The 25,820-nt window shown below is 33.9% G+C and overlaps 1 protein-coding gene across 1 annotated transcript; it reads right to left on the minus strand.

The window, feature by feature from the left end:
• Positions 1-302: 302 nt before the first annotated feature.
• Positions 303-24,299, minus strand: LOC106058401 (phosphatidylserine lipase ABHD16A-like). The gene is made up of 20 exons (XM_056041789.1): positions 24,143-24,299; positions 20,553-20,609; positions 18,919-18,982; positions 15,527-15,613; positions 15,063-15,148; positions 14,710-14,780; positions 14,160-14,258; positions 13,976-14,049; positions 13,804-13,844; positions 13,196-13,294; positions 11,558-11,671; positions 10,740-10,904; positions 9,990-10,053; positions 9,355-9,418; positions 8,927-8,983; positions 7,473-7,547; positions 6,584-6,657; positions 5,408-5,506; positions 3,145-3,191; positions 303-1,061 (listed from the first exon to the last, which is right to left on the minus strand). The coding sequence occupies exons 1-20, from the start codon at positions 24,272-24,274 to the stop codon at positions 966-968; spliced, it is 1,665 nt and encodes a 554-aa protein (XP_055897764.1). The 5' UTR covers positions 24,275-24,299; the 3' UTR covers positions 303-965.
• Positions 24,300-25,820: the final 1,521 nt, after the last annotated feature.

The raw sequence follows: 25,820 nt of genomic DNA on the forward strand, positions 1-25,820 counted from the left end.
AGTAAAATAGAGATTGATATACGATACTATATAAGGAACTAGATCTAGGTTGATTGGTCATTGTTCCATGTGGATTAATTAGTGTTGGATTACATTTAATGGCCTGTATTTTCACAGTGTAATATAATCAACTATGTCAGTCAAGTTACAGTACAAGTGATTCATATTTGGAATTATTTGATGGAACTGAGATCTTTAAATTAGAAGTACAAGTTTGTATCTATGTATTATGTCTTATGTATTTAGGAATTACAAGTGCAGGTATGTATTTGAATTAAAAGCAATCAACAAAAACTAAAAAGTTATAATAATTTTTTTATTCATTTATCTGAAATCCATGTTGAAAGATTAGTCAAAATGTAAACCAAAGCACAGCCTTGAAACCAAGTAATACAAATACTGTCTTCATCTAATAGGGTCAAACACAATACATATTACAGGAATTCCTTTCAAGCTGATGAGATTTTTTCTTTTCTTTTTCCTTCCGTATTTTAAATATAGAATATATATAAAAAATATTTATAATTATATTAAAAAAGATGATCCTATCAGAATATAAACAAAATGACATGAGAACAAAAGGCTGGATGACTTTTGGTCCCTTTGTCTTTCACTAAACAAAATATTTGGTAGCATAAGAATCACTACGTTAAGTCACATTTGTTAACAAAATGTATTATCTATCAGCTTAGTAAATCCCAAATTAACATATACAAAAAAAAAGGTGGCAATGAAGTTTATGGAATATGTATCTGGGGCTCTGTCAATGCAGAAAGAAAATGGACTCTCTCAAAAGACATACTGACTAAAACAAAAGTCTTGTGAAATGTACAAGTCTAATATTTGGCAACAATTTAAATAATGAGTACAACCTCAGGTCATCCACTTAGGCAAACACCAAATACATACACGCACACACAACTAGGATGTACACGCCTTACATAAACAAATACTAGTGTAGCTTGTTAAAGTCTAGCTCCGGGAACCCAAGGTTTGTGAAACAGACTGATAGCCAGGGGAGAGCAGTGAGTGGCATCAAAGTTCTCCATGTGTACAGTGATCTATCAAGAGAAATAGAACAAAATACTGTGTTAAGAAACTCAAAGCCTAAATTAAGCATAGTTGTATCAATTAGTCTGGATCAGTCATGTAGTCCAATTAGTAATAGATCTAGACCAACGATAATAAATCTGTGCGATTACAAATATTTGTATTATTTGTTTTTTGTTTAGCGCAATTTCATGATTTAGCACTATGATAATCGCTTTTTAAATGTATTTATATATTTAAAAAAAAAAGGGAAAGACCTGAATTCAGAACCCTAGCTTACATATCAATCAGTGTGCTAATGAAGTACTTATGAAAATAGAAGGTTTTATAGTTATCTATTGTTAGTTTCGAACTTTATAGCGACAACCTTTAAAGGGGACTAATTCACCATATTAGTCAAGTACTATTTCTTTCCCATGTTTGATATCAAACAAAATAATTAATTACCATAGATAAATAACTAATTGGTAAATTTTTTAAATTGATTCTTGTACTGTCAGGTCAGCCTGATCTGAGATTGGGAATAATGTCAAACTTTCTACCACACAGACGGAGTTGATATAAGTTTTGTAAAAACAAAGTTATTGTATCAACATGCACACATATTCATTTGCATCAGTTAGCATAGTGTTCAAAATTGTTATGCCCACAATGAGAAGAAACTAATTTAAAAATTTAAAAGTTAATTAAAAAAGCTTAAATGAAGTAACAGATTTAGCAAGGTTCTACAGTATCTTATATAATACAGACGTTACTTCAAAAAAGAAGATGATTACGTCCTAAGCGTCATGCATTTAGTCATGCATATTAACCAATGACTTAAATTCTGCCAAGTCACTGGTTTTCCTGGCTAGCTCAGGCAACCCATTCCATGCTCTAATAGCACTAGGGAAGGAGTATTTGTACAAATTTGTCCTAGCATATGGGATGAGGAATGTGCCTTTATCTTTGTGTCTTTCAGAGTATTTTATTAAATTTTGTTTTTGTATTTGAAGATTATGGTTCAGTGTTTTATGTATAATTGCTACTTTACTTTTGAGTCTTCTGTCCTGAAGGCTTTCTAAATTTAGTGATTTTACTAAAGGTGTTACTCTAGTCAAATGTGAATATTCGTTTGTTATGAATCTCACTGCTCTATTTTGTGTCTGTTCCAGTTTCTTAATGTTTTCTTGAGTTTAGGGGTAGACTCAAAAGTATAGGTTGCCTTAGGCAACATAACAATGCCGCTAAATAATGAGACCTAACCCTGTCTATATGCTATAACTTGTCATCATAAGCTATGCCGACCTTTAGAAAATACCAAAGTATGATTAATCTGAAGGAATTGAGCAGAGAGTTAAAAGTTTTTAAAAAGTGAAAAAGCACACACACACAAAGATGTTATAAGTGAATGTTTTCATAAGTATTCTTCATTTTCGTAACCCATTCCCAGCAGTCTCTGGTTTTAAAATTTGTCTTTTATTCCTCACCAGAGAGGTCAACATTAAAAAAAAAATAATTTTAATTTTAATTTTCTTTTTTTTATCATAATAAAAAATTAAAAAAAAAAAATTATATAAAATAAAACAATATGTCTAGTTCTAAATCTATTTTTTTTTACTGATTAAAGCTTAAAAAATACTCAATATCCTGAGTGGTCTCATACACTACAGTATCAGCACCTTTGTTTAAACAGTTTCAGGGTGGAAAAAACCTAGATACCTGGTACATCTAGTTTTTCCATTTGAAAAAATTGTAAAGTTTCTCCTCTCCTTCAGAACAATACATAATGAACTCTTCTTAAAAGAATGTTTAAAAAAAAACTGCCTATAACTTCCTATCGCATCATGCTGCATAAGTGGGCTACAGAAAACCCCCCTATTATAACACTATAGCAGTAAATAGTTATTGGGTGAATGAAAAGAACTCTTATAGTGGAGGTAGGAAGCCAAATAAATTTCAATGGTAACTTTTGGTGCAGCTAGATTATTGAGACAAATGTGATAGGCAGCCTTGTTTGATGTAAACATTGTTCTACAAACAGTAGCTCTAGTTTGTATACATCCCTCATAGGAACAAATTACATTTCAATTCAAGAGAACAAAAATGACTTACTAAAAACAAAGCCAGCCTTGTTTTCAAGAGTAGGTCATCATCGACTTCTGTGGAAATAAAAGTGTAAAAAAAGTTGTAAACTACCTAGAGTTACCTGAAATACACATTCTAATATTATCAACAGAGACTAACGAGTAATAATGAATAATATCACCATTCCAGTCAATGTAATAATAGGCATAATGTTAATTTATTGAAAACAGAGCTAGAATGGAGCATGCTTAGCAAAATAAAATTATATTTATTATGTTTTTCATTTCCTGCACAATGCCTGATAGGGCACCAGGTGTGGGGGAAACATTGTTTATGTATAAGAATTAAAATCTTATTTCCAGAAGAACAAAAAAAAATTTTTTCCTAATGGGGTGTGGTGGCAGAGTGGCAAAGCATTTGACATCTGAACTGAGGGATCTTGAGTTCAAATCCCAGTGAAGATTTTTAGGACAAATTTGGTTGCTCAATGTGTTAGCCACATGACACCTTGTTAACCCTCAACCACAGAAACTGATGACCTTTACATCATCTGCCCTATAGATTGCAAGGTCTGAAAGAGAATTTTACAATAGGATGATGGCCACTTTTGTTATCTAGAGGGCTGAAAGCTTTGCACTGCAGTTTTATGCCTGCTCATGTGTCTGGTGAAACCTAAGAATAAGACTATTTAATTGATCCTTATGGAAATTCATTTCTCGAATAAAAACAACACAATATAGAAACCTTCACAATAATAGAACAGACACAACATAAAGAGTTCACTGAGTGATATGAACCCAGAATGTTTGGCGGCACACTGGGTAGGTTATTCCATATGGAGCTTTTGTGATTAGCCTTGATTTTCTGTTCTAGTGTTTTTCTTCTGCAATGGCTGTTTTCTTGTCTTCAGCAATTTTTACACCACTTCTCACAGTGAGGTAGCATGTTGCACCAGTTCTCACAGTGAGGTAGCATGTTGTACCAGTTCTCACAGTGTGGTAGCATGATGCACCAGTTCTCACAGTGAGGTAGCATGTTGCACCAGTTCTCACAGTGTGGTAGCATGATGCACCAGTTCTCACAGTGAGGTAGCATGTTGTACCAGTTCTCACAGTGTGGTAGCATGTTACATCAGTTCTCACAGTGTGGTAGCATGTTGCATTAGTTTGGCGGCACACTGGGCAGGTTATTCCATATGGAGCTTTTGTGATTAGCCTTGATTTTCTGTTCAAGTGTTTTTCTTCTGCAATGGCTGTTTTCTTGTCTTCAGCAATTTTTACACCACTTCTCACAGTGAGGTAGCATGTTGCACCAGTTCTCACAGTGAGGTAGCATGTTGTACCAGTTCTCACAGTGTGGTAGCATGATGCACCAGTTCTCACAGTGAGGTAGCATGTTGCACCAGTTCTCACAGTGTGGTAGCATGATGCACCAGTTCTCACAGTGAGGTAGCATGTTGTACCAGTTCTCACAGTGTGGTAGCATGTTACATCAGTTCTCACAGTGTGGTAGCATGTTGCATCAGTTCTCACAGTGAGGTAGCATGTTGCATCAGTTCTCACAGTGAGGTAGCATGTTGTACCAGTTCTCACAGTGAGGTAGCATGTTGTACCAGTTCTCACAGTGAGGTAGCATGTTGCACCAGTTCTCACAGTGAGGTAGCATGTTGCACCAGTTCTCACAGTGAGGTAGCATGTTGCACCAGTTCTCACAGTGCGGTAGCATGTTGTACCAGTTCTCACAGAGTGGTAGCATGTTGCACCAGTTCTCAGTGTGGTAGCATGTTGCACCAGTTCTCAGTGTGGTAGCATGTTGCACCGGTTCTCACAGCATGTTGCTACATCATTTTGTATCTGTCTCCTACGTGGCAGGTCAATGTTGAAAGCTCTCAAGGATGCTTTAAGGGTGTCCATGAAACATTTTCTGTGTCCACCTTGAGGTAGCTTGCCTTCCTTTACCTGGCTAGAAAGAAGCCTTTTAGGATAAAGGAGTTGTCCATTCATGTCCTGCAAGTCACAATTTAGAATGCATCAGGATTGTGTGTATGCCTTACAGGTCTACTCTTTGGAGGACTTCTGTGTCAAGATACCCACATAGCTACTCTTCAGAGAAATTCTGTGTCAAGATACCTGCATAGCTACTCTTTGGAGGTTTTCTGTGTCAAGATACCTGCATATTTAGAGGACTTCTGTGTCAAGATACCTGTATAGCTAATTGAATGTTTGTCTCAATAAATGATGCTATCAGCAAAATAAAATTAAAAAAAAGATTATTACTAGCAAACACTTACTAATATTCATAGGAAAGTGAAGACCTGATTCTTGGACGTGTACTGCGAATATGTTGCTAATTTCTTGATACACAACATTCTTATCCTTTAACATTTGAACTGTTGACAGAATCAATTAAGCAATGAACACTCTCATTGATTAAAAATCCATCATACAATGTGACAAAATTTTTGAACTCATTTACTGCAGACAAAGTACTAATCACTTTGTTTCTATAGGCTTTTTGAGTTTAATTTTTCATGGTTCATGAATCAGCTAGCTTTAAAAAGAAATATTTCAGCACAATTCATTTAACTGAATTTGTACAGTTCAAGAGAGTACACTTTTTAAATCCTTGCCTTGACCCTAATGTTCAATTTTGATTTAAAATAAATGATAGCGAACAGCTTAGTTGTATCAAGTGATCAAAGAGCACAAGGCATAAATTAAATAAAATATTTACAAATTAAAAACTGAAAAGTTGAAAAAAACAAAAATCAGCTTACAGGAAATGAAGATTTCATGCTGTGTTAATTTAAGTCAGATTTGATTTGTACTCTCAAGTACTGGCATATTCAATGTACATTGTCTTGTTTAGTAGCAGAGTGCAAATATAAAGAGATTTGTAAAGGTCGGTAGAGACTTGGAAGAACAGAATTTCATGTGATATGTTACATTTTACATTTTTTTTTTAGAAGTTTTATTGAACAAAAAAAAAAAGTGACATTATGGCTAAATATAGTCCCTAATGTATATTAGCTCATTTACTGTTTTAACCTCTGACATTTGTAACACACTATTTAAATATTAGTCAGAAGAGTGTTATGTTATCAAGGTTTCTTTTCTGCTAAGTTTATTTGTTTTTAAATGAGCATTTTATGCAGTGTTTACTAAGATTAGTTATGCATATTAACATATTCTATAGAAAATAAAAGAAAGGTAAATGAAAGGAGACAATTATTGTGAGAACATTTCCTTTTAGTTTCTTACTATTCTTAGATAAAGAATTCAAGATGATTTAGTTGATAAAGGCTAGACTCAATTCACATTTTAGGAATTATCAGTTTAAAATTTGGAGTAAGTCAATGCAACATGAAATATTTTCATCCCTAATAGTTAGATGTAAGCATGAGAGAGATACCATGTTAAATATAGCAAAAAGCTGCCAAACATGAAGATGAAACTAGGATGTTTACCTTGTTGAACAGTTTCCTTAGCTAGAAATTCTTTCATTATAGGAATTGTTGATTCGTCTACAATTGTTGGGTACCTAAAAAAAAAAAGATTTACACGCTATTCGTTAGTAGCTAAACATGTGAAAAACAGTGAACATTGATACTGACCATTGGGAAGACATAGCCCTAGACTGCACAAGTAGGAGAGAGATGGACACTGAAAAAACATGGACCTCAGCTCTGGAAGAAAAGCGTGCCAAACGAAAAATGGCCGGCTCGTCTACCACCAAAGTGAAAGCCACCTTTAGATGCGATATATGTAGACGGGAGTGTCTCTCCAAAATAGGGCTCCACAGTCACATGAAAAAAAGTGTTGCCAGATGAACCATAGTCGTTCTACGACTGAAGGAGGCCAACAAAAAAAGAAAAGCTTAACGTACATGCAATCATTTGGGGTGCTACTTTTGATTGGAATTTTTTTTTAATTTTTAAAAAGAGTAGAATGATTTCAGCTGAGGACTCTATATCAAGAACCATAGTGCAGTTAGTTTTTACTATATACTATAACAACCACATACATGTTTACATAGCTTATCATCATCATCTTTCCTTTGCATTTCTCAAGGAACATCTGGCCTCTTATATAGCTTATCATCATCTTTCCTTTGCTTTCCACATGGAACATTGGACCTCTTACATAGCTTATATTCTGAGAGAAATAGTGAAACTGTGAAATAAATTGGCCAATGATGGAAAAGACTGATAGCTGAAGTTTTATCTGTGCATTTATCAAGATCCTAATTGTTTTCCTTCCATCTTAAAAAAGAACAACTGAAGAGCTTGAATGTAAAAAAAAAAACAGACTTTTCAAAACAAACAATTTATTATGATAGAGAACAATTATATTTACCTAAATTTCAAAAGTTTCAATATCAAATTATTTCCCCTGTTTGAGGACAGTAATGGGAGGGTATTAGGTGGAGTCCTGAAAATAAAATACACTTTAATGAACAATGTGAACCAAAACATAAATACATTTTTCCCCAACACTACTAAAACACTAACTCCACCAGCGGTTGAACCTGATTTTCTGGGAATTCCTTAAAAATGCCTAAATCCTTGAACCTGCTAAAAGCTGGAATTTTTTACCCTGCGTAAAACAAACAAGTCAGAATCTAAAAAATACTAATGAAATGTGGTGATACTCTTAGATTGTCCATTAAAAATGGCTGCCACCATCAAAGCATGTGTTTACATGAAATGTGGATTTATGTAAAAAAATTCTGAAAATTTGCAATAAAATTTAATCCTGCTCATATATGGTAGGTCAGGCTTGTAATAATCCGAAAGTTAATATTTTAGTTCATTTAGACTCTAAATTCTTAATTTTAAAAAAATAATGTTTTTACTTCCATTTTAGAGAAAGTTACAGCTCGATTGATAATAATGTGAACTTTATTAGATCTAGAGCGAGAAAGATATTAATCCAAAAGCATGTATTTCCAATTTGAAAAAAAAAAAGTTTTTTTTGCCTAAAAAGGAGATAACAAACGAATATTCACATTTGACTAAAGTAACACAAAATTTAGAAAGTCTTCAGGAGAAAAGACTTAAAAGTAAAGTAGCAATTATATATAAAACACTAAACCATAATCTTCAAATACAAAAACAAAATTTAATAAAATACACAGAAAGACACAAAGATAAAGGCACATTCCTTGTTCCATATGCTAGGGCAAATTTGTACAAATGCTCTTTCTTCCCTAGCGCTATTAGAGCATGGAATGGGTTGCCTGAGCTAGCCAGGAAAACCAGTGACTTGGACTTGGCAGAATTTAGGTCATTGGTTAATATGCATGACTAAATGCATGACGCGTAGGACGTAATCATCTTCTTTTTTTTTTTTGTATCATATAAGAAGATAAGGTAACTCTCAATTTAAAAAAAAAAAAAAAAATAGCGGAAAAATAATATACTGGTACATAATAATATATTACACACAAAGTTAATCAATAAAGCTCTTCTTATAGGAAAGTTTAAGAAAATAAAAATAGCATCTTGACACACCCTACCGCATTCTATCCATTAGGCTAATTCCATAAATAAATGCATCCTATCCCAATAGGTGCCTGCGGGTTAAGAAAAGGTGGGTGTGTCTCTCAGTGCTCAGGCCTATGGTGAAAGTTAGATCTAGAGACTAAGGGCTGGTGGAGTTAAATAGCAACACAAAATTTGTATAAACAAACTGAGGCTGCCTGCTATTTTAAAATGTAACTACTCATTTTAACTATATCAATAGTATTAAATAAAACATACACAATTTCATACTTGTCTTTGAGAATAGCAAAGACTTAAATAACTCACTCTGTTGTAATAATTTCATCTTTAGTTCTTCGTATTAAGAGAATCGGTCCCTGGTACCTGATACAAATAAAAAAATCAAAGAAATAGAAACAACAGCTAATTTCTGCTTGCACAAAATATTTTCACAGCTAACTACTGTAAAAAAAAACGCAAAGTAAATTTTTATGGTCATATTACAAGGTCCCTTCAGGGAACAGTACCAGGAAAAAGAAAAAGAGGCAGACACAGAAAGCAATGAGATGACAACATAAATGGATGGGCCTGCCATTTAGGGAGATTCTGTCCAAGGCATAAGACAGAGAGGAATGGAGAAAGACTGTCAACAGATCTTATGTGGTGTCCTACGGTACAACAGACTAAGTGATAGGGGATGGTGAAATATTTGTGCACAACTTAACTAAGTAGATAACTATTACCATTCTACTTACTCAAGCAAATTATCAGCAATATTTAAATCCATGTAGCTTCTCAAAGCAAGAGACACCAAATTTTCTGTTAGAAAAGAAATAGTGGTTAGGTTACAGAACTTAATGTTTCAGTTTAAGTAAATTCCCTTTCTAACCTTACAATCTATGGGGCAGGCGATATGAAGCTCACCTGCTTCTAGCAATGATTGGCAGTTAACATGGGGATAGGAGCACAGCGGCTTCTGAACTTGGGGTCCTGGGTTCAAATCTTGGTAAAGACTGGGATTTTTAGGGTGATCCTGAGTCCACCCAACTCTAATGGGTACCTGACTTTAGTTGGAGAGAGTAAAGGCGGTTGGTTGTTGTGCTGGCCACATGACACCCTGTTCGCTAAACCATTGGCCATAAAAACAAAAGATGGCCTTAATATTATCAGCCCTAAAGATCACAAGGTCTGAAAGTGGAATTAGTTAATGTGGGCCATGTCATGTCTGAAATCTGAGTAGTCACAAGGATTTGAACTCAAAGCCCCTCAGTTTGGAAGCCAAACACTTTACTCAAAACCAACAAGCCTCACATGTAAGTAGTACATACAAATATATCAATCCTGAAGGTCTAAAATGTAAAAAATACATAATATACAAGCAAAGACTTACTCCATGACTGTGGCATTTTAGCAATGGCTAGAGGAACAATGTCATCAAATGTAGCATCTAATACCTGGACAACAGAATAGTAACAAACAGAATTTACTAACAACATTTCAACTAGAGATATAAAATGTTGATGTCTAAATAAAAATTAAAAAAAAGAGTTCACAAAAATTTACGGCAAGGTTTATTACAGACATTTTCTGTTTGACTGCCCCAGACTTGCTGATCTCCGTCTCGACAGGTCTGGGAAACCCAAAATTCTCTACCTGTATGGCGACATTCATGCACTACGCAAGACAGCAGGGTTTCTGTCCAGGGCTTTTGCAAGAGAGGATTTGAGCCTCTCAAGCCCTCACTCTAATGGAGTTTGATGATGATGATGATGATGATGATGATTACAGACATTTTGGGATACAATAGGAATTTAATTATTTTCCGCAGCTTACAAAAAATGACCAATAATCCAATAACGTCTACTGCAGCACAGTGTGTTTTTTACAGCCAAGTCCTACAGCAGGATAATGTGTTGGGGTGGTTGCAACAGTTATTTAAACTTTCCTACAAGAAGAGCTCACCATGTGCATAGCACTGCACACAAATGAATGTAGCATTTAAACCTTGGCAACTAAGCATCAGCCTATAGAAGAACTATTGCTTTCACTTCAAAGAAATGTTTATTTTTACCAAAGTATAACTTGATATATTTGAACTAAAAGCACTATAGGTAATAAGAATTGTTGAAATGAAACTCACAACAAACTTTAAGTCTGGATAAGTCTTAGCCAACCACGAGGCTGTGTATCCACCTATAGACCAGGCAAATACAGCAATGTCTTGAGGTTCAAAGTGCAGCTTGTGTATAGCATACTGGATAACAGCATCCACGGCTTTCTGCTCCTGGTCAGGAAACGGGACTCCCTTAGGAAAGATGGGATACATTGTATTTTTATTTTCTGAAGCATTTTCTTTCTCTAATTATTTATTTAATAAAAAGAAACAAAGCCAAATTGATGAAAGTTTATTGTGAAATAAATAAATCCATTTATAATGGCCAAACCACCCCTAAGGATGTTTTGATAATGAAACACATAACTAGTAACTGCATCAGTCTAAATTTTGACAATACTTTTTTGGGGGGCAAAATGTCAGAGCTTTTTTGCGATTTTGCTCTGATCTGGAAAGGTACCATCTGCATTCCAACATTGTCTGAATTGTTTTTACCTATTTAATGTCCAAAACATCTTTGAATACATTTTTACAATAAAACAGTATTAGTGTCAGGCTGACTTTTAACATTTTCTGTCACTAGAAATAATTTTGTTGTTCTCCAAGACCCAATACCACAGCATTTGTGCAAATTATCTGTTACAAGTTAAACAATAAATAATGTCTGAACATAATGAATAGTATTTACAGTTACATTGCTAAAAGAAAAAATGTAAATGTCATTTTCACGTTCAGAATGAAACTACCAACTAGATCCACAACTATATTCCCACAAACACAACTGACATTGATCTAAATAGCAACGAACAATGAATGTGACTGTTAATGCAAGAAAAGCAACTCACTGTACTTCCCCCAAATCCTGGATGGTTCCACCCTAAAACTGAATAGTTTAAGTCTAATGGCGTGTTGATACAACCTATCTCATAGAATCCTGCATTGCCTTCAGAGGTTATGACCTGTGGATACATTATTTTTTATTAAAAGAGAATGGAACTTTGTTTTTTTTTTTTTATTTTGATGCTTGTCTTCATATTAGAATATTTCTATTATGAAATCAAAAATCAAATTTTATGATAAATTTTTTATTGTTCATACTGAGTGACAAATAATTAACTCTGGAAATATTTTGTAATCATCATCATCACCAAGCTCATTGGGGAAAAAAAACTGTGGTGTGCAGTGCACATCCCTCCATGCAAGTCAAGAGCATGTGACTTCCAGAACCTGTCGACATGGAATTCAGGAAGTATGGGACAGTTAAAAAAGAATATGAGACACACTATTCTATTCCTACCTTACAGCAGTGACAGAATGAGTCTAAATTTTGGTATAAGCCATGCAAAGTTCTTTAATTTAAAAATTTATAGAATGGAATTAAAGATTTATTTTGCAAAAAACAGTTCTTTATAAACTTTATACATTTGGCTATTAGCTCCAACAGTCTAAAAAACATTTTTTTTCATAATTATTATAACTGTAATTAGTCATAGGACAATCATGGAAAATCTCAGTGATTGGATGAAAGCCTGAGTTTTAACTATTGTTGGAACAATATCACCTACACAGCAGTTCTATTGAGCTGCATGTACAGTGATACCAAAAACAAAATTTATAAGATATAACTATAACAATATAGTGTTAAAAAATCCTCTTTCAGACCATGCAGTTTATAACGCAGATGATGTAAAGGTCATCTATTTCCATGGCCCACGGTTAAAGAGAGTGTCATCTGGCCAGCACAATGACCAACTGTCTTTACTTTTCCCTTACTAATGTCAGGTACCCATTAGAGCTGGGTGGACTCAGAGGGGCCCTAAAGATCCTAAAATTAAAAATCCCAGACTTCACCAGGATTGGATCCCAGGAATCCTCTGGTTTGAAAGCCAAGGGCTTTACTACTTAAACAATATAAATATCATGGAAAAGATGTTTAATTCCATTTAGGAAATATAGTCATTAATAATTAATTGATATTCAATTCAGTAAACAAACCAAAAAATTTATCTTGCTGCATTATTTTCTTAATATGTCGTTGGGTAAGATTGTATATGAAAGTCCAGAAACAGTATGATAAAATGATGTTTGAAAAGAGTATAATTATCTGAAGATCTTACTAATGTGTTTCCCAATTCAGTATATCCCCTGAAGAGAGTATAATTTATGATGTAATAAAATATTTACTTAGACTTTCAAGTGTATAAAATAAAACAATAGCTGATCTAAAAATACAAAACATTTATCAGCTTTCACTCAGTGTACTACATTAGAATTAAGGCCTAGCTAGATTTAAAAAAAATATAAATATACATACTACAGCATACATTGAATTTATGTCAGCCCAGTATCCGATGACTGAGCCTGTCAGATTATTAAGCATTAGACTTTACTCTATCAAGAGTTAACTGTAATTCCCAACTCAGTAGTATACTCATGGAAGACCTTATTTAAGCATTTCCTATTAAACTCATTAAAGACCTTACTAAAGTATTTCCTAACTCAGAGTGTCCCCTCATGTTGACAAACATTGTGTCTATCTCATTGCCATCTTCTGTCTCAATTTTGGCTCTTTTTCCATGTCTCTGTAAAAAAAAATAATTATTTTATTTTTCTCAAAATTGTTTTTTTTCCCGATGTATCTCTATTGAAAGATGACTATAGAGTCAGTAAACAATTTTATACTCTCTCTTTAGCAACAAATTTCACACATTTTATCTTTGATATATTAGAAATTATTTGCCTTTAATTTTTTTATTACAAAGATCTCTCAACAACAAGATGCCCAATTAGATAATCAGAATAAATAGAAGTTGCCGCAAAAAAAAAACAACCAACAACCTACAATTATTATTATTCTACATTAACTTTCATTCAATTTTGTTTGTTCAACAGTATGATCACAAATCATATCACGCATTATACGTCACATATTGCACTTCATATGACACATAACCTTTTGCCTGTAACTCATTTTCTTATAAGATACTAAAACTGTAGTTCAAAACAGTAAAAACTAGTTTAATTTAAGGAAAACAAAAAGTACAATATTGTGAACTTGTAAACTAACGCAAATCAATATCTGCCGCTCTACCTCTTCAACTTGCTGAGCTCTTCCAGTCACTAACATACTGGCTGCAGAGGCAAGATGTTTAAAAATAAAATAAGTTGTTAATAAAAAAATCAAAAAAAAAAAAAAAGTCTATAACAAAAATGTTAACGATAAAGTCTAAAATGTAAAAAAACAACACTTTCAGTTCACTTACATAGAAAATAGTTCACAAAGGATGTACTTCCAGGGTAAACCATACTTCGACCAAATGTATGCATGGCAATGTAACTGCGAAATAACACGTAACAAAATCTATGAACTATGGTTTTTATTTTTCTAAATATTTGTAATGCAGCTGATCAATAATGGTTTCCATTATACAGTAAATTAGGGAGTACCTGAGAATTCTGCAAGGGAAACTACTCCTTTCGATTGCTTGGAGTCGTCTGCTGCTGTTGGTAACAGTTGGCTGAGCTTTATAAGCTTTTTTTCTATCACTATAGGCAGAAACAATTTGAACAATGAAAAGAATAAAATATAAGAGTTCAAATATTTTAAAATAAAATTATTTTTAAACTAGTAAAAAAAAAACAAAAAAAACAAATAAACACAATTAATGCATCCTTCCTGTCCTGTAACACATATACAATTCATGTTACTTTGACATACTTATATTAATGTTAAAAAAAAAAATTATAATACAATACAACTCCTTTAAGTAACATTTATTAGAGCCATTCACACTATTTTTTGTAACAAAAAAATTAAAATCATTTAAGAAATAAAAAGATAAAAAAACAACAACTTGTTAACTGGTTAAAGACATATTTTGAACAAATAATCAGTTGCTAAAGATAAAGAAATGATAGCTGTTTGTATGCAATTAAAACTATATAATATTAAATTATATATTATGGGCTTAAGGCACTTTACAAAATAAGTTTCTACCTATTAAGTTCCTTAACACTGAAGTCAACAGGCCACGCCCAAAACTCAAAGTCATATCCAACAAGCGCTTTCTGAAGAAAAATGTATATATATATATATATATAAAGTTTCAAAGTAATGGATAAGGATGACCACATCAAAATATGTTTTTCCATGGAAATGGAATTTGAGCTTAAAGTTCTTATTTTAAAGCAAAACATTTGGGGTCAGCAGTCAGTTTGATAAGAAAAAAATACATTTCAATAAATCACTTAAGTATACAGTGTATCTAAGACTTCTTCTGACCAATGGCCAGACAAAAAAAACAACAACTGAATAATGAGAGCATTAGTATCAACATTTATGACATTTACCTTGGTCTGAAATGTCGGGCTGTTTCTTGCCTCTACAAGAGCTTTTATAAATGTGCGATAATCTAAATTAGCCAGTCGATCAATACCTGTACATTGTTAGAATGAACAAAATTAAAGCTTGTAAAAAGAAATATCCTTATACATAATACAAACTTTTTAAAAATTAAAAAAAAAATGTAGAGGACAACTTTCATGCTTATAGAAAATGCTCAGAGCTCTATGCTTCAATCTCTTTTGTGGACCAGTGGGGGGAGGGTGGTATCTGGGAGAAGGTTTCCATGCTGCCTTTTGGCGCTTAGCAAACACAACTCTACTCAAGTCAGGATTCAAACTTGAGCACTCTCGACAAGTAGCCCAGTGCTTTTCCCCAGTCAGCCACACATCCCCACAACAATTTTGACAGAAAATGTCAGGAGAATAAAAATATCTAAAAGCTGAGTGTACACAGAAGACAATATACTGACCTCTAAAAACAAATGCAGCAGCATAAACAATCAATAATGAGACAGCAAATTTAATCAGACTAGCACCACCTTCAGCTGTAAAATAGCCTGAAAAATACAAGTGAAAATGAATAAAAAAAATAGGAACATTGTAATGAACAATTTAGAGTTTGCATAGAGTTAATTCATTTTATTCCTGATTCCCATATTTCCATTAGCATTTTAGCATCTTAAAAGATAACATGGTTACAAAGACAGTTTGTGTGGAAACACAAACTTAAAATCGGCCCCCGAAGTGGTCCACCCTGGCAGGCTTCAATATTTTCAGAAAGAACATCCAAATGAAATTACATCAAAGACAAATGAGAGATAAGAATGGAGAAAGAAGGTTGACAGATCTTGTGTAGTGCCCCAATGGTGCTGCAGATCAAAGGATAGGTGCAAGTGAATGCAAAGTTAGATGTGAACCTGGCCTAATTGGTTCCCCTTTCAGACCTTATGGTCTATAGGGCAGATGATGTAAAGTTCATCTGTTTTTGTGGCCTACGGTTAACGAGGGTGTCATGTAGCCAGCACAACGACCAACCGCCTTTACTTTTCCCCAACTAATGTCAGGTACCCATTAGAGATGGGTAGACTCAGAGGCGCCCAAGGATTTCGAAGTTGAAAACCCGAGTCTTCACCAGGAATCGAACCCGGGACCCTCGGTTCGGAAGCTAAGCGCTTTACCGAGCCTCTCCTGGTCTTTACATAATGTAATTGTTTTAAAAACGCTTAATCTTTATTCTAATTCTCAAAATCAATACATAAAAAAATGTTCAAGAAAATGAAGTTTATAAGATTACTATTCGTTTTAAATTAGGTCTAACTTATAATGCATACTAATTAGCCTTTTCTCTTTAAAAAACTGCTTGCATAACTGATTTTAAAAATTAGATTTTTCACTTTCAGGAAAAAAAAAAGTAGCCGTTGCATCAGAACTTTGAATGGTCTAAAATATTGTGATGTCAGATTTTCAATATCTTTTCTAGTTTACGAGATCTAAACGGGAAGGACGGACAGACATTTCGCACAAAACTAATAGCGTCTTATCCCCTTTCGGGGGCCGCTAAAAAACACAAATTACAAATAAATCAATCAGACCAAAACATTTATGCCATATAAGGATTGGATTTTGACCTGAGCCAAAAAAACATTGGTTGCTTACTCATTGTCACAATTGTTTGGCTTTTTTTTTTGGTTTGGATAGCTCTTTATTGTCTAACAAAGTTATGACATATACGGATTTGGAGGTGCCTTTAAATCTATTTGCAACTCACTACTAAGATATACTGTTGAGACACAGCAGTAAAACAATAGTGAAAAAGCAAACAAAATAATCCACTTGGAATAATAACTAATAACTAGTGACTGTGAACAATGCAATGACCAACCAGCCCCAATAACTAGCTTCACATCCCTGATATAGTAGTATATATTGATCTTTCTGGATTGTTTCCAACACTGACAGTAAGTTCTATTACCTCCAAATAATTCCACATTAACCCTATTTATCCAAATCAAGGGTATCTAGAATAATCTGCTTTGTTTTCCCATGCACATACAATGTGAACAAAATAATATATACTGGTCAGCCACTATTGTGCTGTGAAAAGCAATATTATACACACACACACACATGGGTAACCCATCCATAAATTACAGTTGCACATTAGAAAGAAAATTGTATTAATATGTGCTACAGTAAAATGTCAAAGTAAAATTGTCAATATAAACAGGAAGTCTATAAGGCAAGAGTAGCAAAGTTACTCATTAAAAGTTCAAAAGCTGATGAGGGTATAAAGTAGCCATAACAAGAGTAATGACTTCTAGTTTATCCAGCCATTTCCAAGTATCCATAAGAACTGATTCGACTTAAGTCCATTCTGTTTCCAAGTACCCATAAAAGATGATAAGACCAAATCCAACCTGTTTCCAAGTGCCCTTAAGAGCTATTTTGAGTTTAGACCTGGTCCAGTTTCTAAGTACCCATAAGAGATGATTAGACTTAAGTCCAATCTGGAACTAAAACTATGAACTTCCATTAAACATGAGACCCTGTGTTCTGCAACCACCATACATCATATTGTATCCATAGCCAAAATATTGATTCACAAGTTAAATATATACTGACTAGTTTGGTTTAGCAACGAAACTAACTGTTCTTAATAGGATGGCAATCATATGAACACTTAATAATAATAATAGTGGAAATATCTTTATTTCCTATGATTAAACACGAAGGCAGTGTTTCACAAGACTAAGCAAACCCAGTTGCGACCTACATATTTTTCAGCATATGCTGCAGACAAAGCTGTTGCCCTCCAGCAGTCTATTTAAGTTTTCTTTTCGTCTCTATTTAAGTTTTCTTTTCTTCTTCTGTGCCTGGCTTCGATAAGGGTTTTTCTTTGGGTCCCAAATGGGATAACAGCGGTCTTTGTGAGAGCTCTCCAATACTAAGTGATAGTGGCCAAACTAATGTGACAAGAGTACCATGAACAGATTTACCATGTGTGTTTGTCTGTCTGTTTTTACTGCTCAAACTTCCAAGCCAAAATTGAGGCTATTACCATGGCATTACAGACAGTGGAAAACAAATTATTTGAAGGAGTGCAATCACTATCAGATATTGTTGTCTTTACAGACTCCCAATCCACTCTGCAAGCAATTAACAGCAGCAACTTTGTCAGCTAAGAGAGTTGACAACAGTAATTGTGATAATCCATCAGATGATATCAAAATTAAATATCAATATCACACTACTGTGGATCCCTGGACACATTGGCATCATGCGAAATGAAAAGGCAGATTTATATAAGCACTCAAAGGCAGGATCATCTATGGAACAACATGATAGACCTGTCAACTACCTCACCCTAAGGTCAATGTTAGTCAACAATCACAAAGAGAAGTGGCTCAACCAATGGACAACAGGAAACACAGGCCCAGCCATGTACAAAGAAATGACTACGCCTAACAAACTAGACAGTATTAACTTCCTCCCCCACAAAGAACAATCTACAATTTTTCAACTAAGAACAGGACACACACCTCTGTTAAATTATCATCTGAACAAAATAAATTCCACACAACTCCCCCTTTGTGGACACGGCACCCACCCTTATGAAACCGTAAACCATATCCTCTTTGAATGCCCCTTCCTAATCCACCTTAGGCAGACCCTACTTCCACTACAGCCCAACATAACCAACACCCTGTACGGCAGTGCTGAACAACTGAAGAAAACAGCACACCATTTTTTCTTGGCACAGTCTGCAAAAGAGCTCACAGCTCAGCAGCAATAAAGCTGGCTTGAAGAAGAAGTCTGTCTGTTTGTCTGTATTTATCTATAATTATGAAAACAGATACTTTACCTTTTCTGTAAAGATACACCCCAACAATAGGAGACAGATACTTAAGACCAAGTGTAACATGGAACTAGAGAAAGAGAGAGAACTTAATGTTACATTCTTATCAATACAAATATAGTATTAACACTTTGACTCTAAAGTGATGCTACCTGCATTGATTTAAACCAGACCTATTGTGTAGAACTGTAGATCATATTCTATGCTTTAAAATTATTTTTTTTTCATTTTTTTTTAAATTCTGTATTAGTTTTCAAACTGCTTAAAACTTTATTTTGAATAGTTTCCCTTTGCTAAACACCCAGAATTTCATTCTTTCAACATGTTTTATAGAGAAGGATGTTTTTAAAAGAGCGAGGGTTAAAACAGTCTCAATTTTCTTTAAATTAATCTTCTGGATGGTAATAATTTCTATTAATTTAGTATCTTTCTATACTTTCTAGATCTAGAACAGTTCACTTTTCCATAGTTGGTCAGTTTTCATTTTTTCTTATGATAATAACATGGATAATTAGCCCTAGATTTCCATTTTATGTGTTTTAAATGTGTTAATATTAAAAGTTTTGTGACTATATGGATAATATAAAAAGCTTTTTCTTTTCTATTTGGAACTTAAATTTTTCCTAGACCTGATCTACAATTAGATCCTAGAGACTTTTTAATTTGTATAAATAAATATTTCAATGATTTTTTTTTGTTTCTTAAAAATTCATTTGTGTGACATAAAAAGGGCATGCACTCTACTTTCATTCTCTACCACTGTATCATCTAACAAGAAATAAAAAAAACTATAAAAAAAAACTATCGAAGCATGGTAGTGCACTCACATAGAGTTTAAAAAACTAGTCAAAGAGTTAACCAACATTCAATTTCAGCTATTCAATACTAGCCTTAAGCACCTAATTAAAGTGTTTGTTATTTAAAAAATGTCTAAGTTTTTTTTTTTCCTAAGCAGTGTCATCAAAGTCTGACACTTCACCAATGGCCAGGTATTAATATCAACTCAACCTACACTCCAATTCACAGTTGTTTGTTTGTTTTACATATTTCGGATGTTCCCTCAGAGTTGAAGATAATTACTTCCTAGTCCAAACCTCCTGCAGGACGACGGGGGATGGGAGCGGGCAGGGTTTGAACTCTGGACCATGGATAAATCTGAACGACAGTCCAGCGCGCAAACCGCACGACCAGGCAGCCATCCAGCCAGTTTTTTAAACCTCAAAACCTAAATTGTGGAATGCCCTATCATTCTGTCACCCCGGCTTCCAAACCCTTTTACATTTAAAACAAAACAAAAACATACTTTCAAATGGGATCATATGATGTCGGTCATTTAAAAATAAATACAATTGTTTTATACATGCGTCAGTGAACTTTCTCATGTCAAATCAATAGCTTATTAGACCAGTGGCCATATATGCAAGTGAAATCTGGGCTATAAAAATCTTCAACTCTAAAGGAAAGTCTGAAACGTGAAACAAGTATTACATAACATTAACGCCCTCTCTTGACTAGATTGTAATTTATTAAGCCCATTTTATTATGAAAAATACATAGGTGCATAGACATAAAATAACATTTATTAGTTATTAGTTATTATCCAAAGTTTCAGAAAATATAAATTTAAATTTTGTGCTTACCATCTGCAGAATTTTATCTGCTATTGATTCCACATATCCAGGCTCATAATTGTGGCCCTTTATTAGCAAAGTAAGAAAGAAAATAATGTTATAAAAGATCATTAAAATAATCATCTAATGTCTACTCAAATTTAAGAAAATGTTGTTAATATTACTTTTGGACAATAAGATGATAAGTGGTACTTTTATTCAAAACCAAAATACAGGGAATTCATGAATGAATTAGATCTAGATTAAGATCAAACATAAATCAAAATTAAAAACAAAATAATACTTGCTGCTCTTATCGTCTAATGCAAAAAAGGTTAAATGTGTATTTGTTGTCACAAAATATAAATCAAAACTACTGTTCACTACCACAACTAGTCTAGATCAGGGGTGGGAAACCTTTTTATTTTTTATTTTTTTTTACAGACGGCTGCATTAAAAAGTTTTTAGAATCTGAAACTTATTTTACACATTTTTTTTTTAAATTTCGTTATTGTCTTTTTTACATCACATTTCAATTGTGCATTTGTACCTAATGTGAAGTATTTAACTGCTTACAATCATGCAGAATGATCCAGGACTTTGGGACTAACTTTCTAGTTGTAATCCTTATGACTGATGTCTAATTACACTCAGCATTGACCTGTTCTTACAATTAAAAAAACACTTGTTCAAAGATGTATGTGGACCCAAATAATGTGAAAGCTTAGCATCAAAGTTTTTTTTTAAGTGTAGAAATACAGTTTCTGGTACCCATAAAATTCCTATGGAAGAACTGATTGGAACTTCTCAGGTCATAATTTGCTTGGAGGTATGTCCTCTGGAGCTGAATCAGCTTCTGCACTGCACTGTGAACTGAGGGTATTAAAAACTAGTTCCAAGTTCTTGAGGTGTTTAAAATTTGCTTTCAAATTCCACAATCAGGGAATCTAAATAAATTTTGTACTTTCCAACCATTTCACTAGATATAGTTTCACCATTCAGCACAGGAAAATGACAAAACCTCTTTTTACTTTGTTATCTGGAAAAGTGAGAAAGCTTTGTTGGAGAAGATTTAACATGCACATACATTTCATGTGCAGCAACCCATTGCAATACCTCTGATGAAAAACTTGAAGTCTGTATACCACTCTCCATTAGAAATGTTAGTAACAAAGTCACAGTCAATGTCCTTCAAGGAACATTAACAATTTCTTCCTCAAGATTCCATTTCTTCTTACTCATGCTAAACCTGCAGATACTACTGTGGTACTGAATAATGGAGTGTTTTGTTTCCTAATCTTTAAGTACTCCACGGAACTGTGTGTGATTAAGACCCCTAGCAGTGATTAGTTAGAGCACTAAGATAATTGGGTCAATAATATAATTGATATTCAATGCAGCTTTGCGCAAAGTTTCCAGTTTAGAGTTTATGGTTGGGATATTGTTCTTTAATTCATTAAAAAACTTGTTTTTCTCAGCCAAAGCATGGGCTCTATCAGTTGTTACACTTGCCACCTGTTCCAAGCCATTCCAGCACTTTCACACAGTTCTTCATAGCATTGAATAAAACTGGCTTGAGTTTGTGACTTTAACTGAATGGTTCTAAATATTGCCAGTAAGAATAATCTTCATTTACTTTAAACTTTAGAATGACATGACATTTAGCGTCTTCTTCACAAGTGATAAGAATCAGAAGTTTCAATAATTTATATAGATATTTGAAATTGTTTATATTTTAAATATATTTTCATTTTTATATCTACAATCTGTGGGCACACCTGATTAATGTAGATGTCAGCGGGACGCATAAAACACTCTGGCACATGGCCAGCCGTCCGTAATTTGCCCACCCCTGGTCTAGATATAAGTCAAAAACTAGGTTAAAGTTAATGTTAGTCAAGAGGTGAACTACCATGATAAAAAATTTCCATACACTTGTTATAGTGATAGTTCATAATTTAGGCCTGGTCAATGCTATAGATTTAGAAATGGCAGGGGAGAGCATAATTTAAATAAATTATTGTTTGTGTTGGGGGGGGGGGGGGGAGGGAAGGGAAGTAATTATGTATAAAAGAATATTACATTTATACAAAAAAGTCAAAATAATGTTTAATAAGCATGTATATTATAAATTACTTGTACAAGTGTTTTTTTTTGTCCTTTAGATACTAAAAATTTACTGATTCCATTTATTTTTGCTTTGAACATGAAAAGAAAACATTGCTTAAAAATACATGAACACTCAACAAGAAATGTGTGTTCGATGTTGTAGCATTTTCTAAAATGGTGTGTATACACCTTATTGAACATCCCCTAAAACTCTGAATAGATTTTTAATGGAATAATGGGAAGTGTAATCTACATTTTCTCCTTTCAATTCTAAAGCCAAATATAGATTTATAGGTCTTGCTTGGCTAATGCACCAAGGGGCTATACAGTTGCCTTAGTAAACTTAGTTAGTACCTAAAGTCTAAAGCACTCCATTCATGTGTGAGGGAAAAAAAAACATGCTTTCATATTTGTACCAGATTATTTTATCACCTAGATCTAGTAGAAAAAGGATCTTGTATAGAAATACAAAACTAAATGTGTTAAAAATGAGAAAAATGGATCGCACAGCATACTACAACAGTATTTCTTAATAACCATCAAAATAAAGACGCATTTTTGATTATATTGATAAAAATATGGTGAGATGGGTGAGATGCTATTGAATAACTTATTGTTCGTTATGCCACAAAAGCAGCTTTACTTTAGAAATAGAAAAATTAAAATAGTATGTTTAGAATAGTCTAGACTCTAGACTACTCTAGATCTTATATAGATTTTTTTTAGCCTAGATCTAGATCTAGTCAATTCTAGTCTTTATCTGTCATTTTTTATTTTGTATCATTAATTTCATTAATAATTAATAACAATCATGATGATGATGATGAGTCGGACTCCACTCCAGTCGATGAGTACAGTACAGTACACTGTAACACTACTTACTACTAGTACTACTCACTAGTCTAGTACTAAAAGTAGATCTAGATCTAGACTCTAGACCTAGAAATCTAGGCTAGATCCAGTACTCATCATCACTGATGATCATCATGAAGTCATGAAGTGATGAAGTAGTAGCCTACTCAGTGTACATATGATCAGTAGTAGATCTATTCTAGATCTGGTACTGTCACTTACTCATTACTGTGTTAGAGTTAGAGTGATATATAACTAGATCTATAAGAGTGCTACTAGACTTTACTAGAGAAGTAGATCTACTAGATCTAGTACTACTCTGTAATTCTACTTCTACTACTCAAGAGTCAGACTACTCACAGTCACACTCACTCACACAGTCTACTGCTAGTCGCTAGTACTACTAGAGTACTAGTCTAGTCACAGTGCTAGATCTAGATCTAATCTACTATCTCTAGAATCTAGATGAGTAGATCTAATACTAGATCTAGATCTAGATCTACATCTAGAATAAGATAATCATAAACTAGATTGCTGCTAAATTGAATTGCCTAGAAAAGTCTAGAATAGATCTGCTAGTCTACATTCTATATAGATCTAAATAATCTAATTCATTTACTAAACATCTAGATCTTGGTTTAGGTCTAAATGATATTTACTTCAATATTATCTCTTTTATAAATTCTTAGTAACCGAGGTCCGGTGAGAATCCAATAAAATTTAGACGCCATTTTCAATGTTTTTAACTCAGTTGTTTTCGTTTTTTGCCGGTGTTGCCAACTTGATACCATATATTTAGAGATACAAAGAGTAGATCATTGTTTTCTAAATGTAGATTTATTTCACAAAGGTCTCATAAAGGATTGTTAGATCTCGATCTGATTTAGATGTAATAGATTCTAGTTAGAATGTTAGAAAAGAGTGTGAAAAGATTTATATCTAGATCTACAGTGGGTTGTTTATTTCCGAAATGAGCATAAATGTCTACATTTGATAAAACAACTATTTTTTTTTTTACAAGTATCATATGATTCTTTCATCTTCTTTTGCGAAATATGCCAAATTGGAAACCTTTTTTTCCCGAAGAAATATAGTCATGACAACACTTCTCAACTATATTTCGCTCGTGATGCATTTAATAATAATAATAATAATAATAAGGCTTGTCTTCGAGTCCGAAGATTAATGAGGAATACAGTATTTCCCGTGGCTGCGCAGCCCCAGCTGTGACCTGCATAATTTGTCACATCCAGGGCAAGCATAACCATTGTCCGCAGGTGGTCGATTTAGATTTTCTTTTCGTCGTCTGCGTTTGTCCTCGGCAGCAGATTTTCTTTTGGTCTCAAATGTGTATCCCGCGGCCTTCGTGAGTGACCTACAGCTGTCTCGTTCCGACGCCGCATGTCAGCCAAGGAAAGTTGACGCCTAAGAAGGTCTTTGAAGCGTTTCCGTGGGGAGCCTCTGTTACGTCGACCACCTTTTACAAAAAAAAAAAAAAAGACTTCTGTGCTACTGTGAACTGCATTTAGCTTAAAGAGTGGTATTGGACTATTGGTCTGCGCGAGCCAACTATCACTAAAAAAAAATTACTCTGCGCAGGCTGGAGGCAATACAGTAGGCTAAACAAGTCGGCAATTCGGCCATTGGGTAGACTGATGCATTTAGATACTCTGTAAACAAGGGGTCTAGAATCTAGATTCTACATCTAGATTCGAATAAATTTCTAATTATAATCTATTCTAGAGAGAAACGATAGCTTTATCTTTTTTTTTATAGCCTGTTATAAGGTGACCAGATATTTGATGAACGAAAGCGAAACACGTTGATTATGGGGTTTTAATAGAACTGGCTTAGATTTTGTATATAGAGTTTTCAACAACTTAGACGTATGTACATCACCATGTACACACACAATCTACGCACAGTGTAGGCCTTCACACACACAAATTTAAATAATTGCAGGCTTTCTAAATCGTTTTCAAAGAAAGACCATCTTTATGTGCGATCCATCCAAAATTTTAAGCGTTAACTAGTCGAATCAGATGCCCCCCTCCTCTCTCTCTCTCTGAGATACTCGGCACAAGTTCCGTACAAAAAAATTTACGCTTGTCTCGATACATCACTTTTTCTAACCAACTAGCGTCTTCCAAACAGAAAGTCGCCTGCGTAGGCCTACTCCTTTGGAGAGGAACCTTTTGAAGTTTACATGCTTCTTTTCGTGCATTTATCCACGTGATAATGTTGATAAAACAACGGGGAAAAAATGTCACGTGATAGCCATTGTGCATTACTTTAATTTGTATAGAAGAGATAGAGAACCTGTCACAGTCTCGGTTG

The sequence above is a fragment of the Biomphalaria glabrata genome, chromosome 9 (genome assembly GCF_947242115.1).
Source record: "Biomphalaria glabrata chromosome 9, xgBioGlab47.1, whole genome shotgun sequence".
Classification (NCBI taxonomy): domain Eukaryota; kingdom Metazoa; phylum Mollusca; class Gastropoda; family Planorbidae; genus Biomphalaria; species Biomphalaria glabrata.